This window comes from Schistocerca americana, chromosome 1 (assembly GCF_021461395.2).
Source record: "Schistocerca americana isolate TAMUIC-IGC-003095 chromosome 1, iqSchAmer2.1, whole genome shotgun sequence".
In the NCBI taxonomy this organism is placed as follows: domain Eukaryota; kingdom Metazoa; phylum Arthropoda; class Insecta; order Orthoptera; family Acrididae; genus Schistocerca; species Schistocerca americana.
In genome coordinates this window covers 547,348,646-547,363,968 of record NC_060119.1, presented here as the reverse complement: position 1 = coordinate 547,363,968, position 15,323 = coordinate 547,348,646, and the positions used below count along the sequence as shown (strand labels likewise).

Genomic DNA, 15,323 nt, shown 5'->3' with positions numbered 1-15,323 from the left:
GCTACAATTGCTACGACCTAGCAAGGCGCCGTATTCAATTGATATTTATTATGTGAAGCATGTATCATCAAGAGCGATGTTCTACAATTGTGGATTAAAGTTAAGTATTACATCATCTACGTACTTTATTTGCAATTCTCAAGATATTGTCCTGTTCCAGACCTCACGCCAGTCAGCGTGTAATTAAACGCGTGCATTTCGGCCTCCTCTAGAAAAACAGTGTTGGCTCTTCTGCTAACACTACAAAATATATATATATATATATATATATATATATATATATATATATATATATATATATATTGCCCTTCATTCAAAAGGTGTGTATTTGACATTTGAGAATTAATGATATTCATCGATATATTGCGTAGTTGTTAAACAGAAGGGAACTTCCGAAAGACTCGATACGAACCTGCATTTAATAATCCAAGAGCTCCATTACTTCTTCGGAAGGTTAAACTTCATCAAAGCCAAATATCCGCTTGATCTGAGGTTTCCCGGCTGATTATACAACGGTTTCCCGACTGATTATACAACGCTCCCAAAAATACGAGGCATTTTGTTTGTACAGATTAGCAGACTGCCGCAAAGCACGAGCCTGCAGAGAAGAAGAATCATCGCCTGATTTCATTCTAACAAGTAAAATTTCTGACTCATTTTCAGTGACTGAGCTATGACTGTGTTTCCTATTATGAATGATTGATTGCTCGAACGAATCGAGAACTACATAATTACATAGATAGGAGGAAAAATTACAGTGTGTTACCTATAACCGAGCGGTAGCCGGCGGCCGATGTGGCAACACTGCAGCGCCAACTGACAGACGTCAACTATCGAGTAATTTTAAAAGGAACTACAGTGTCTGCACTACAGTATTAGTGGCGTTTGTTGTTGTCGGTTGTGTGCTGCAGCAAGCGGTCTCTGCTGCACGTGGGCGAGGACTGCGTGGTGCCGTTCAGCGTGTCGCTGGCGCTGCCGCGGTCGGCGCCGTACGCCCCCGCGCTGGTGCAGCTGCTGCTGAGGGCGCAGCAGAGCGGCCTCGTCGCGCTCGCAGCCCGCGACGTCGAGTGGCAGCACGTGCGCTCCAGCTCCGGGCGCCTGCTCGCCGTGCGTACGCATACACAGTAGCCCAGCCACGTCCTCACCTGCGCCACATTCACGGTTTACAGCCCCTAGGTTGAAATTGTCGGGCAGGACCTGTCAGGGGAATCTTTGTGATAGCTAAATTACGAAAATTGCTTTTAGAGCAGTTTTCAAATTCAAATTTTACGAGTGTCACTCCAAAAGAAATGCACACTATTTTTTTTAATCCATCTTTTATTCTACATGGTTGAAAGTTTTACAGTGTGTAGATACATCGTTTAGGAACAATATTTTCATTTCTCCACATAATTTCCATCCCTCTCAACTGCCTTACGCCATCTTGAAACCAGCGCCTGTATACCCGCACGGTAAAATTCTGGACCAAACTGTTGGAGCTACTGTTTGGCAGCGTGCACAAGGAAGTCATCATCTTCAAACCTTGTTCCACGAAGAAAGTCTGTCAGTTTCCCAAAGCGATAACAGTAACATGGAGTCAGGTCAGGACCGTAGGGCGCGTGTTTCAGTGTTGTCCATCCGAGTTTTGTGATCGCTTCCATGGTTTTTTGACTGACATGTGGCCGTGCATTGTCGTGCAACAGCAAAACATCCTGCTTTTGCCGATGTGGTCGAACACGACTCAGTAGAGCTTGAATTTTCCTCAGTGTCCTCACATATGCATCAGAATTTATGGTGGTTCCACTTGGCATGATGTCCACAAGCAAGAGTCCTTCAGAATCGAAAAACACCATAGCCTTAACTTTTCCAGCAGAAGGTGCGGTTTTGAATTTTTTTTTCCTTGGGTGAGTTTGCATGATGCCACTCCATTGATTGCCTCTTCGTCTCTGGTGAAACATGATGGAGCCATGTTCCATCACCTATCACAATTCTCCCAAGAAATTCATCTCCGCCATTCTCATACTGTTCCAAAAGTTCGCTGCATACCGTTTTTTTTTGTTACTTTGTGAGCGACTGTCAACATCCTGGGAACCCATCTGGCACAAACCTTTTTTAGCGCCAACACGTTCAGTATTCTGCAAACACTTCCTTCCCTTATCCCAAAGTAGCATGACAATTCGTTCACTGTGATGCGTCTGTCAGCAGTCACCAATTCGTTAACTCTCTGCACATTGTGTGGAGTGTGTGCAGTACGAGGCCTGCCGCTGCGAGGACAATCCTCAATATTGTCGTGCCCGCTTTCATCACGTAACCTGCTTGCCCACCGATTAGCTGTACTGCGATCGACAGCAGCATCTCCATACACCTATTTCAACCTCTTGTGGATGTTTCCCCCTCTCTGGTTTTCACAGCACAGGAATTCTATGACAGCACCTTGCTTCTGACGAACATCAAGTGTAGCAGCCATCTTGAAGACATGCTGTGACGGCACCATTCACGGGAACAGGTTAAACTAAGTTTGAAAACAAGCGGGAAGGATGTATCTACACACTGTAAAACTTTCACACATGCAGAATGAAAACTGTATATTTACAAAAATAGTGTGCATTTCTTTTGGAGTGACCCTCGTATATTCAGCAACTAATGTGTATCACATCAGTTGTAGAAACTTTGCCTACTCGGTTACACTGCCTGACAAAGAAAGTGAAGCATCCAGAAGGGGTTAAGAAACAGAAATCAAACTTCTGCTGTTGTCGCGGTCTTCAGTCCAGAGAGTCGTCTGATGCAGCTCTCCATGCTACTCTATCCTGTGCAAGCCTCTTCATCTTCTAATAACTACTGTAACCTACATCTTCCGAATCTGCTTAGTGTATCCATCTCTTGGTATCCCTCTACGATTTTTACTCTCCACTCTTCCCTCCAGAACTAAATAAGTGATCCCTTGATGCCTCACAACGTGTCCTACTTATCGATCCCTTCTTCTAGTCAATTTGTGCCACAAATTCCTCTTCTCCCCAATTCTATTCAGTACCTCCTCATTAGTTACGTGTTCGAAAGCTTCTATCCTCTTCTTGTCTAAACTGTTTATTGTCCTCGTTTCACTTCCATACATGGCTACATACAAATACTTTCAGGAAACACTTCCTGAAACTTAAATCTATCCTCTATGTTAACAAATTCAGAAACGCTCTCCTTGCCATAGCCAGTCTACATTTTATATCCTCTCTACTTCGGCCATCATCAGTTAGTTTACTCTCCAAATAGTAAAACTCATCTACTACTTTAAGTGTCTCATTTCCTATTCTAATACCCTCAGCATCAGCTGTTTCAATTCGACTACATTCCATTATCCTCGTTTTGCTTTTGTTGAAGTTCATCTTATATCCTGCTTTCAAGACACTGTCCATTCCGTTCAGCTGCTCTTCCATGTCCTTTGCAGAATGTCGTCAGCAAACCTCAAGCTTTTATTTCTTCTCCCCGGGTTTTAATTCTTACTCCAAATATTTCTTTTGTTTCCTTTACAGCTTGTTCAATGCACAGACTAAATAGCGTCGGGGATAGGCTACAACCATGTCTCACTCCCTTCTCAACAACTGCTTCCCTTTCATGTCCCTCGACTCTTGTAACTGCCATTTAGTTTCAGTACAAATTACAAACAGTCTTTTGCTCCGTGTATTTTACCCCTCTCGTCTTCAGAATTTGAAAGAGAGTATTCCAGTCAACATTATCAAAAGCTTTCTCTATGTCTACAAATGCTAGAAACGTAGGTTTGCCTTTGCTTAACCTATCGTCTAAGATAAGTCATAGGGTCAGTATTGCCTCGTGTGTTCCAAACTGATCTTCCCCAAAGTCGGCTTGTACCAATTTTTCCATTCGTCTGTAAATAATTCGTGATAGTATTTTTCAAACGTGACATATTAAACTGATAGTTCGGTAATTTTCACACTTGTCAACACTTGCTTTCTTTGGGATTGGAATTATTATATTCTTCTTGAAGTCCGAGGCCTTTTTCGCCTGTCTCATACATCCTGCTCACCAGGTGGAAGAGTTTTGTTATGGATGGCTCTCCCATGGCTATCAGTAGTTCCAATGGAATGTTGCCTACTCCGAGGCCTTGTTTCGACTTACCTCTTTCAGTGCTATTCAAATTCTTCACGTTGTATCATATCTCCCAGTTCATCTTCATCTACGTCCTCTTCCATATACATAATATTGCCCTCAAACTTCTATGGGGTGTTATTTCAGTGATTACAAGATCGAGTCAAATTTTCAAAGAACTTGACGGTATGACGTACTCCCTGTGGCGTGGATGCATGCACTTATTCGGTTGGAAAATGTGGTGTACAGCGGTCGCGTCCTCTCCTGAGGCAACATGGCCCATAACTGTTGCATATATGGTCCTCGATATTCTTGATACACGTACTGGGTCGGAGTTGACATCCGAGCTGCTCCCATATATGTTCTACCAGGAAGAAATCTGGGCTTCTTGCTGGCCAGGGAAGTACCTCGACATCACGCATTCAGTCCGTAGAGACATGTGTCATGTGTGAACGAGCGTTATCTTGTTGAAAAATAATTCCACGATACAGTCGGACGAGAAGGAACACATGGCGCAGGATTTTCTTGATGCACTCTCAGAGCTCTCTCTGTCACTACCACTGATGGCCTGAAATCATAGCCGGTGGCTCCCTACACTATAACACCAGAAGTAACACTGCTGTGCGCCTCCAAAACATTTTGAGAATGGTCCTCTCCCCAGTTCCCCGCAGTACTTGCCACCGATGGTCATCCAGGGTAGAGCATAACCGAGATTTCTCGTCGAACACAATGCGACGCCATTCATCAGCCGTGACTGTTTTCTAGTGATGGTACCTCTTCAAAAGCTGCCATTTGTGTTATGATGTTAATGGCAGCCTGCTCTTGGAACAATAAGTCCCTACTCTCGCTGCTGCTAGTATATGATCAATTATGAGGGATGACACAATGTTGCAGAAAGTCCATTACTTGTTCTCGGGTGCTTGGTGCAAAATGCTTATTTTACCTGGTAACTGTAAGATGAGGTCGACCGGAACCTACTCACACATTTCCATGCAGTCATATATCGGGCCACTGTCACATCAGAACAGAACTTTCCCCGCTCCAAACCTAGATATTCCTGAATTCTACCAACTGGCCAAATGTAGAGCCACAACGAGACACTTTTCACACTCTTTGATACTCTGATAACGCTGTCTCAAACAGGTACTCGACATGACGCTGTTAACGTCCCCTATGTATCCTACCGGGTCTGATAACAACGCTAAACACGAGTAGCACAAGTAAACTCTGGTGGCACTTCTACCTGTCACAGAGAATAACAAATCTAAGCATTCACGCTCCCTCCCATATTGCCTGACATCAGCGCTTAGTTTCTAAAATTTTAGGTGCCGAAACACACCTCGTCAACCATACAAACCCATTTCCCCCATCCTCCTCCCAGCCATAAAAACTCAAGTTTAGGTTTTTGAAAACATGAGAAACCATTTTTCACAAAATACTCTTCTCGAACTCAGGTTTTTGAAACACAATTTCTTACAAAGAAAACAATAAAAACATAAGATTTAATTTACACAACAGTACCATCGTCTGTCCCCATAGCAGTGTCCCTTTACTTCCTAGTTCTACCCGACACGTACTGGTGCAAGTTAGTAGTCTTCGTGACTATGACGTCATGTTTTCAACTACTGTCAACACAACTTTCAAACAGTTGCATTGTAGCTGCTAGGTGAACGTGTGTCCTGTATTAATTAATAAAGTATTTAGCAATGAATGACGATGAAGATATTTCTAGCCCTTCTGGATCACGTACAATTCCGAAGAGATAGGAAAACAAACCTCGTTGTCACGTGGGACATGGAGTTAGGTGTCTGATAAATGATTTATGTGTCATTTGTCTCTACTCAGTCAGTTGTATTACAAGTAGACTGATTCAAGCTCATATTCACTATTACAAATAAGCAACACAATGCAAGACGTCGCTATGCTACTAGATCACTGAGATTGCTGGTATTCGTAAACAAAAGAGAGTCTACATGACGGTTACCGATATGTCCCGATATAACGAAGCGTAGCTAATCTTATTGATACTGTACACACAAACGCACACACACACACACACACACACACACACACACACACACATGCACACACACACACACACTCACGCACACGTACCAAAGAACAGACACCATTCTTTCTTGATGCAATAATTCACCAACAGCCGTATGTGCTGTATACATTTATTTTATGAACTTCTTATGTGCTACCAGTTTCGTCATTACATTGATGCCATCTTCAGACCCCACACGTCATAGTCGTAAAATCGCTATACACGAAAGGAGCCATATAACTGGATTCGTGAATCAAATCGCTACCAACAGCTCTTGGTGGCCAGGCCTCATAGAGGATTCCACTGTACTCTTTCCACATATCCTCTCTCTCTCTCTCTCTGCTTTTAACGGCAGAACCCCCATTGCACTCTTAATATAACTGCCCTTGTTTTTAATTTTACCGAAGGTTGTTTTCACTTTTCTATATGCCGAGTTAATCCTTCCGACAATCATTTCGTTTTCGATTTCTTCGCATTTTTCTAGTTGCTATTTCGCCTTAGCTTATTTGCGCTTCCTACTGATTTCATTCCTAAGTGACTTGTTTTTCTGTATTCCTAAATTTTACTGATCATTTTTGTACTTCCTTCTGTCACCTATAAAATGATGTATTTATTCTGTTACCCATGGTTTGCTCCCACCTACTTTCCTTGTACTATGTTTTTCTTTCCAGCCTCTGTTATTTCCCGCCGGCCGGAGTGCCCGAGCGGTTCTAGGAGCTTCAGTCTGGAACCGCGCGATCGCTACGGTCGCAGGTTCGAATCCTGCCTCGGACATGGATGTATGTGATGTCCTTAGGTTAGTTGGGTTTAAGTAGTTCTAAGTTCTAGGGGACTTATGACCTCAGATGTTAAGTCCCATAGTGCTCAGAGCCATTTGAACCATTTTGTTATTTCCCTTTTTACGGAAGTCCATTCCTCTTCAAATGAACTGCCTACTGAGTTAGTCATTGCCGCAGTATCTATAGCCTCAGAAAACTTGTAGCACATCTCTTCATTCCTAAGTAATGCCGTACCCCACTTCTTTGCTAGTCCTTAAATTTCAGCTGACGTCTCGTCATTAGTCAGTTGTGATCTCGCTCTATATCTGCTCCTGGGTACGTCTTACAATCCAGTATCTACTTTCCGAAACTCTGCCTGATCATGACGTAATCTAACTGGAATATTCCCGTACCTTCCGGCCTTTCCCAAGAATACCTCCTTTTGTGAATATTGAACAGAGTATTCGCAATTATTAGCTAAAATTTATTGCAGAATTCAGTTAGGTTTTCTCCTCTCTCATTCTTACTACCATGCCCATATTCTGCCGAAATCCTTTCTTCTAGTCCTTACACTACAACCGCATTCGAAACTGCCATGACTATTCGATTTTTATCTCCATTTACATATTGAATTACCCATTCAATGTCCATATATACCTTTTCTTTCCGTTCATATTCTGCTTACGACTTCGGAATATATACCTGAACTATTATTATCGGCGTTGGTTTGCTATCGATTCTGATGGGAACAACTCCATCACTGTAGTGTTCACAGTAACTTAATCTCTGATCTAACTGCCTATTCATAGAGAATCCTAATCCCGTTATACCATTTTCTGCTGCTGTTGATATTACCGTATACTCCTCTGACAAGAAATCCCTGTCTTCTTTCCATTTCACTCCCCCCTGACCCCATTATATCTTGAGTATGGAGTAGTATTTCCCTTTTTAGATTTTATAGCTTCCCTGCGTGTTTAAACTTCTGACATTCTGCTCCCCGGCACTTAGAACGTTATCCTGTCTGTGGCTATTCAGTCTTTTCCTCCATTTCCTTATGGTCACCTTCATCTTGTCAGTCGCCTCCCGGAAATCCGAATGGGGGACTAGGCTGGAATCTTTTACCAATGCAGAGATCATGATGGCACTTTTCAATTACGGGCCACATGTTCTGTGGAAACACATTATGTTTTTTTGATTCACTGGTTTCTATTGCCTCACCTTCCCCATGCCAGTGATCCTTGGTTATTCTTCCACCTTTTAGAGGCGGTTTTCTCGCCAAGGGCACGAGAGTGTCCTGAACCTCCGTCCGCTTCTTCGCCCTCTTTGAAAAAGCTGTTGGCAGAACGAGGGTGACTTCTTATGCCGTAAGTCTTCGGGCATAAGATTGTTGTTGTTGTTGGGGTTCGGTTGTTTTTGGGGAAAGAGACCAGACAGCGAGGTCATCGGTCTCATCGGATTAGGGAAGGACGGGGAAGGAAGTCGGCCGTGCCCTTTGAAAGGAACCATCCCGGCATTTGCCTGGAGCGATTTAGGGAAATCACGGAAAACCTAAATCAGGATGGCCGGACGCGGGATTGAACCGTCGTCCTCCCGAATGCAAGTCCAGTGTCTACCCACTGGGCCACCTCGCTCGGTCGGGCATAAGACTGATGATTTTGGATAGATTTAACCGGGGACCCAGGACGTTTTGATTGCTAATCAAAGATGCTACCCATTCTTTTTGAATCTCCGACCCGATCGGGACTCGAACCCGGTGCTTCACTACGGGAGTCAGCCACGTTTACTACTTTTTTTTTATTTTTTTTCTCTCAATTCTTCGTCATTATTCTCGCCATTTGGTCTGGGCGGATGTTATATGATACATCTTCAAGTTCATCCTTGACTACTTCACTCTTTATTTTTTCTGATTACGGAGGGCAACCAGCCCTCTGTCAGAACGCGCTGAGTTACCGTTGCGGCTACCGCTAGACGACAGTTGCTCTGTTGCCATTGACACAGAGGTACGTAGTATACCACCGACGATGGGCTACACACCCAGGTACCGGTTTGGCAAATTAACATTTCAAGTGTAGCTCACGGTGTTTAGAGAACGCCCCTTGGTAAATACCTTAAAGCTCCGGAGCACGAAGCGTTCAAGATATTTGAAGTTTAGCATTGCTGAGCAAAACAACGACAGACGAATGCGTTCATTCGCTGCAGACAAATTTAACGAAAGTTGTAGTACTTTTGCGCACACAATCGCCACCATTTCTTGCCTAGAAACGTAGTGCACGTGCGACTTCCAGAAAATATACGACGACCAGTCAAATGAAAACCCCAAACATTTCTTCACATATGGTGCGCAGCTGAACCACTTTCCAATATGTAGTATTGTCTCCCACACTCACTCAGTACTAGTTCTCTAGTACATACAAAGTGCCTGGATACTCATCGAAAAGACCCTTCATCACACTGGTACTTCGCCCTACCAAGTATTTGATTGAACGTCCAGTCGTACGGAAATCACTCTTCTGGTCTGTCCGGGTGTTCAGTCACCTTGGAATATCAGATGATTTTCGTCTTGAATGACAGTGGCCAAAAAGTCTTGGAAATACAATGTGGATGGTGTCTAGAACAACTGTTCCTCTAGATAATTCCGGTCGCTCTCTCTTTGCAGAGGCACATTCCGATGTGACAGACGCTTCAGTCACTACGTGTACTGCAGACTGTTTAGTGACTATAGCCACGAGCAAGTAGCCATAGCAACGTGACTCAACAGTCTAGATAGTGGTTAGCAATTAGAATAGAACTGCAGGGTTTTCTTATTTAAATACTGCACTTACAACAAGAAAATTTAAGATACGTCGTGTTCCTATGGAGAAATTGCACCTTTGCAGGCGGTGACCGGCGCTATACTGAAGAGCCGCAGGGATGCGGAACACAAGCTGTCGCTGGACGACGTGCAGGGGACGTTTCTGCTGCTGGGTGCGGGCTTCGCAATGGGCGTGTTCGCGCTGGTGCTGGAGGGCCTCCACGCGTGCTGCCACCGGCTCCTCGACAGACACGCCAGCACACGGCGCCCCCGCCCACGCTGCCCCACGGTGACGGTGACCAGCCCCCAGCCCGCCAGGAGCCTTTCTGCGGCCGACGCCTCACCCTACTTGGCGTCCAGGAGGCGCGCTCCCGAGCTGCAGCGTCCGGGGCACCCGCTGAGAATTGCCATGGGCTCCCGGTCCGCGTATCCGGACCTCTGCCGTCCCCGCTCCACCAGCAGCCAGTCCTCAGTAGACCAGGTGCCCAGAAGTGGACTGTAGCCCATTGTCTAAGGCACCAACAGCACGCAGATAACAGCATCCAAATCTCAGCCATGAATATACTCTAAAACACACTGCAGTCATATGTCCAAGGCACCACAACTTCAGAGGCGGCATCACGACCTGACAATTCCCAGGTGAATACATGCTCAGAAACAACCCACAGTCAAGCGTCCAAAGCACCATTCGTCTAAAGGTGACATAAACAACCATACGCTGATGAGCCTTCAAGTAATGATCACATTTTTAATACGACCTTAGTCCACTTTTGGAATGCTATACAAGATGGAGAAAAACTGTGTCACGAAATTTTGACCCTGGATAGCTGATGCCAGTAGGAACCAAAATTACTAATGTAATGTAGGTCGACAACGCACAGTTTTTAAACTACAGAAACTTGGCGCCACGCGCTCCGATTGGCTACGAGGTTGCCCTGTTGCCGGATGCTCTGGACAACGCTTGACCGCGAATGCTTTGCCTGCTGGAGATCCCGATTTATCCAAGGCGGCCCGACTGCTCAGTGGCAGCGCGCCAGCCTTCCACTCTGGGGAGACCTGTGGGCAAATCCGCTGGGGTCCCGACACATCCGTTGTAGATTCATGATAAGACGTACCGGGAACAAACCCATCTACAGCTGTTAGTTCGCGTGCAGAAAGTCTTTTACAAATTGTGTCGGCCCTTTTAGCTAGGACATTGTTTACTTAAAGCAGGTGCTCGAACTGGTGACCCTCTGACGCAACACAAACTTGGTGACGTCGAACGGTGTTTTTCCGAACTCTTTCAAAGGTTCCTGGCATTGCTCTGATGTGATTGGGCACGTTGAAAGCGATCCATTAATTCCTCTACGCTGCAAGGTGATTGGCATCTGGGTGGGTGAACTAGAACGTAGAAGAATCCCCACAGGAAAAAGTCCGGTGGCGCGAGGTCTGGTGATCACAGGGGCCGTGTCCTACGAGCACCTCTGCCAACTACCCGGCCGTCGAAGCCGTCGAAGTGTTCATTCAAACCTCCGCTCATAGCACGACTGTTATGTGCGGGCGCCCCATCATGCTGCAACCAAATGCGTAGCTGTATGTCCAGGGGAACATCTTCCATCACACCAGGTAGAGTTTCTTGCAAAAAGTGAAGGTAATTTGCCCCAGTAAGTCGAGGAGGTAGACGGACCGGCCCAATCAGGTTGTCTCCCGCAATGCCTGCGTAAATGTTGAGAGAAATCGTTCCCGGCATCCGTGGACGTACGTGACGTGAGGATTTCTCTTTTCCCAGTAATGAACGTTTCGAGTGCGAAAGTCGGAATCTCGTGCAACACGTCGCAGAAACCACTGGCAGAACTCAAGCCTGTCTTCGTAGTCCGCCACAGGATTTAGGTCTTGGACAGGGTGGACACTAAATGGATGCTGGCCGTCATCCCTCGAAACTTCTCAGACTACAGACTAACTGATGAGTGACCCCCCACGTTGTGTCCGACCACTCGAGTACTTGTTGTAGGTGCCTCCTCGAAGCGCTTGAACACAGTCTCTTCAAATGCACCATCCCATCGTGTTCGAGGTCTTCCAGCATCACCAAAAAATGGTTCAAATGGCTCTGAGCACTATGGGACTTAACATCTGTGGTCATCAGTCCCCTAGAACTTAGAACTACTTAAACCTAACTAACCTAAGGACATCACACACATCCATGCCCGAGGCAGGATTCGAACCTGCCACCGTAGCAGTCCCGCGGTTCCGGACTGCGCGCCTGGAACCACTAGACCACCGCGGCCGGCCAGCATCACCATGATATCCCGCTAACAAACCTGTTTCGCCAAGTCGCCGGTGAATTCTCCGTTTGGGGACTGGGTGTTGTCTTGTCCTCTTCATCATTTCATCCTCATTACCAGCGCCCAAGTCGCCGAATGTGGCGTCGACTAAAATAAGATTTGCACACGGCGCCTTCCCCGCATGGGGCCTCCCAGCCAACAATGCCATACGCTTTTTTTTTATTGCTGTAAACGTTTGCGGTTGTGGGTGGCATCAGGCTTCATACGCATTACCGTCGGCTAGTCCATAAACAAAAACCATATCTCGTTGTTCTTCAAACGAATACTGTGCCACCATGCTTACTGTATGACTAAATTGCCGGTGACGTGTGTGTGCTCCGAAGCGAAGCTTGCGTGTGACTGCCTCTAACGTGAGGTGGAGACAAACAGCAAGACCTATCCGACACGTGTGTGAATCACATTGGGGCAGTGACGGGGCGAGGGACGTTTGTGTGTGTGAACCGACAACCTTGGCGCTGCCCGTCAATCGACGAACGGCAACACGGCGCGTGCCGCCAAATTTCCGTAGTTTAAAAATGGTGCGCTGTCGACCTACACAACATTAGTAATTTCGGTTCCTACTAGCATCAGCTATCCAGGGTTAAAAGTTTGTGACACAATTTTCCTGCACCCTGTGTAGTAGCTATTCTGCGTGATATGGATTCTACCGATAGGTTCCTGGAGATATGTGGCTCCAGGCAGGTCGTGAAATTCCCGTAAATTGCGGGCTAGTGGTTTGTGGTTTCCGATATTGTCATAGGTGTGTTTCATCAGGTTCATCAGTTACTTTAGTATCATGCCCCTCTGTAGCAAAATTCTGGGCTAGTGTTATCTTGCTGGAAGATGCCGTCGGCATCAGGGAAGACATCAGGTATGAAGGGATGCAGGTGGTCCGCAACAATGTTCACTTAATCCATAGCTGTCACTGTGCCTTCGATCACTTCCACAGGTCATATGTAATTCCAGGTGAATGTTCTCCATAGCACAATGCTGCTCTGCCTAGACTTTGCCGTCACACGGAGCATGTTTCGCTTCAATGACAGCGTATTCAGACACGATAAACGTGATTCATCCGACCAAGTGACATTCCCATTGATCCGCCACCCAATATTGATGACATGGGAGCAAGAAAATTGGATATTTGTGGTAAGGTCTTGTGGGATCAAACTGCTGAGACTATCGGTCGCTAAGCTTACGTACTACTGAATCTAACTTAAATTAACTTACGCTAAGGACGACACACACACCCATGCCCGAGGGAGGACTCGAACCTCCGACGGGGGGAGCCGCGCGGGGCGTGACAAGACGCTTTAGACCGCGCAGCTGGGAACAGGTAAGGTTCGTGTACTCCAGAGCCCCATGTTCAGCAATGTGCACTGAGCGGTGTACTTCGGAACACTTGCGCCGGCAACAACTTTCTACTCTGTTGCCAGATCTGCTACAGGTCGCCGTCTATCCTGCTTGAAAGAGCGGGCGAGCCTTAAACCTCCACGTTCTATGACAACGTGAAATACCTAGTCGTTTGCACAAGGTTTCACCGTCCTTCAACCACTTTCCATTGACGCTCACGACAATAGCATGCGAACAGTAGATCAGCTTCGCCTTTGCCGAAATGCTCGTTCCCAGCGAGTTTTGTAAAAGTCGCTTATGTCTGTGGATTTCCCCATTTGTGGCCCGCATCGACGCTAGAATGATTTCCTATTCGTCTCAGCCGCGCGGGGTAGCACAACTGTAGATGATGATGATGCTGTTTGAATTGTGGGGCACTCAATTACACGGTTATCAGCGCCCGTGCAAATTCCCAACCTCTGCTCAGTCCACTTTCTCCACTTGCACGAATGATGATGAAATGATGAGGACAACACAAACACCTAGTCATCTCGAGGCAGGTGAAAATCCCTGACTCCGCCGGGAATCGACCCCGGGACCCCGTGCTTGGGAAGCGAGAACGCGACCGCGAGACCAGGAACTGCGGACACACAACGGTAGAGGCGCTATCAGAATATAATATGGGATCGTGGGTCCGCCTTGATGCAAAATACTTTTGTTATTTATTTATTCCCACAAACGAGTTTCAGTGTACTTATAGAACATTGTTAAACATTATTATATGTGTAGTGTTTTCTTCCAAATATTGTTTCTGTGAATAATTTAGTAATAACTTATTTACTATATGTCATATCATGGAAACACAGACCAGTGGAAGAGTATTAAGATAAAATTATGGTCACAAACATAAATTATGGTGTGATACTAAATAAGAGCAATAATGCAAACACGTTCTATGCTCTCTAGAGCAAATACAGATTCACAAGTGCATATTAAATAAATTATTAAAACATCTTATGTAGACTCTACTCGAGGTTATTTATAGTGTATTGTTCTAATTAAAGTTATAAATGAGTTTTAAACCATTTTTTTAATATGTCAAAACGGAGACATAATTGATTTTCACATTTAGCATAAAATAAATTTCATTTAAGCACTCGTAGTTATTATTTTCACAATATCTTACTGATTATGTTAGTTATCGGGGCGTCTGCTAAAAATAAAGATATTAATGTCGCAGCACATACATGCACTTAATTAATGACGAAGAGTGTTCTGAAGCTTACAAGAATCGTCTGGAAGAAACAATGTGGAACGAAGGTACTGTGATACTGAGTAATAATGAAGTGCGTTTGAAGTTCTCCAAGGCTGTAGATACTCCGATAATGGACACTACACATGAGAATTCAGTTGAAGAGGACGGGACATCTCTCAAAAGGGAAATTACAGAAGCTGGACACACAAATATAGGTACAAGTAAGATAACCTTGAGTAGCAGAACAAACACTTAAATTCATAGGTGAAAGAAGGCAGTACAAAAACCCTCATGAAAAAAAGAATACAACTATACGAGACACTTACATATAAAATAGATAGGAAGTACACGAATCTAAGGCAAAATGGTGATCGGAGGAACTGATTCAGCACACAGGAAAATCAAATCAGCCTTCGTTAAATTTAAAAGTAAAGGCGTCAACATCAAGCTTGTAAGGGAAATTTTACTGCTAAGGGCAGAGGAAAAAGTAAGCACTGAAGGCCTCTACGAGGGAGAGGATCTGTCTGATGACCCAGGGAAATGTTATGGGCCGTCTATATAACCGATTTACGAGACAATCTGAACAGCCATTTTAGATTATTTACAGACGATTCTGTCATTTACTGTCAAGTAGAGCCATCAAAAGATCAAAACCAATTACAAAATGACTTGGACACGGTATCTGTATTATGCTAAAAGAGGTAACTGTATCTGAATAAGGAAAAGCGTAAGGCCATCCACGTAAGTACGAAAAGAAATTCGT

General features: G+C 45.0%; 1 protein-coding gene across 1 annotated transcript in view; it reads left to right on the top strand.

Annotated features, from left to right (window-relative positions):
• LOC124575455 (ionotropic receptor 21a) overlaps positions 1–10,178 on the top strand; it is a 185,340-nt gene extending 175,162 nt beyond the window's left edge. Inside the window, exons 9-10 of the mRNA XM_047131196.1 lie at positions 912–1,107; positions 9,762–10,178. Of these exons, the coding sequence (XP_046987152.1) occupies positions 912–1,107; positions 9,762–10,178 (613 nt within the window). The remainder of the gene's footprint in view (positions 1–911; positions 1,108–9,761) is intronic.
• Positions 10,179–15,323: the final 5,145 nt, after the last annotated feature.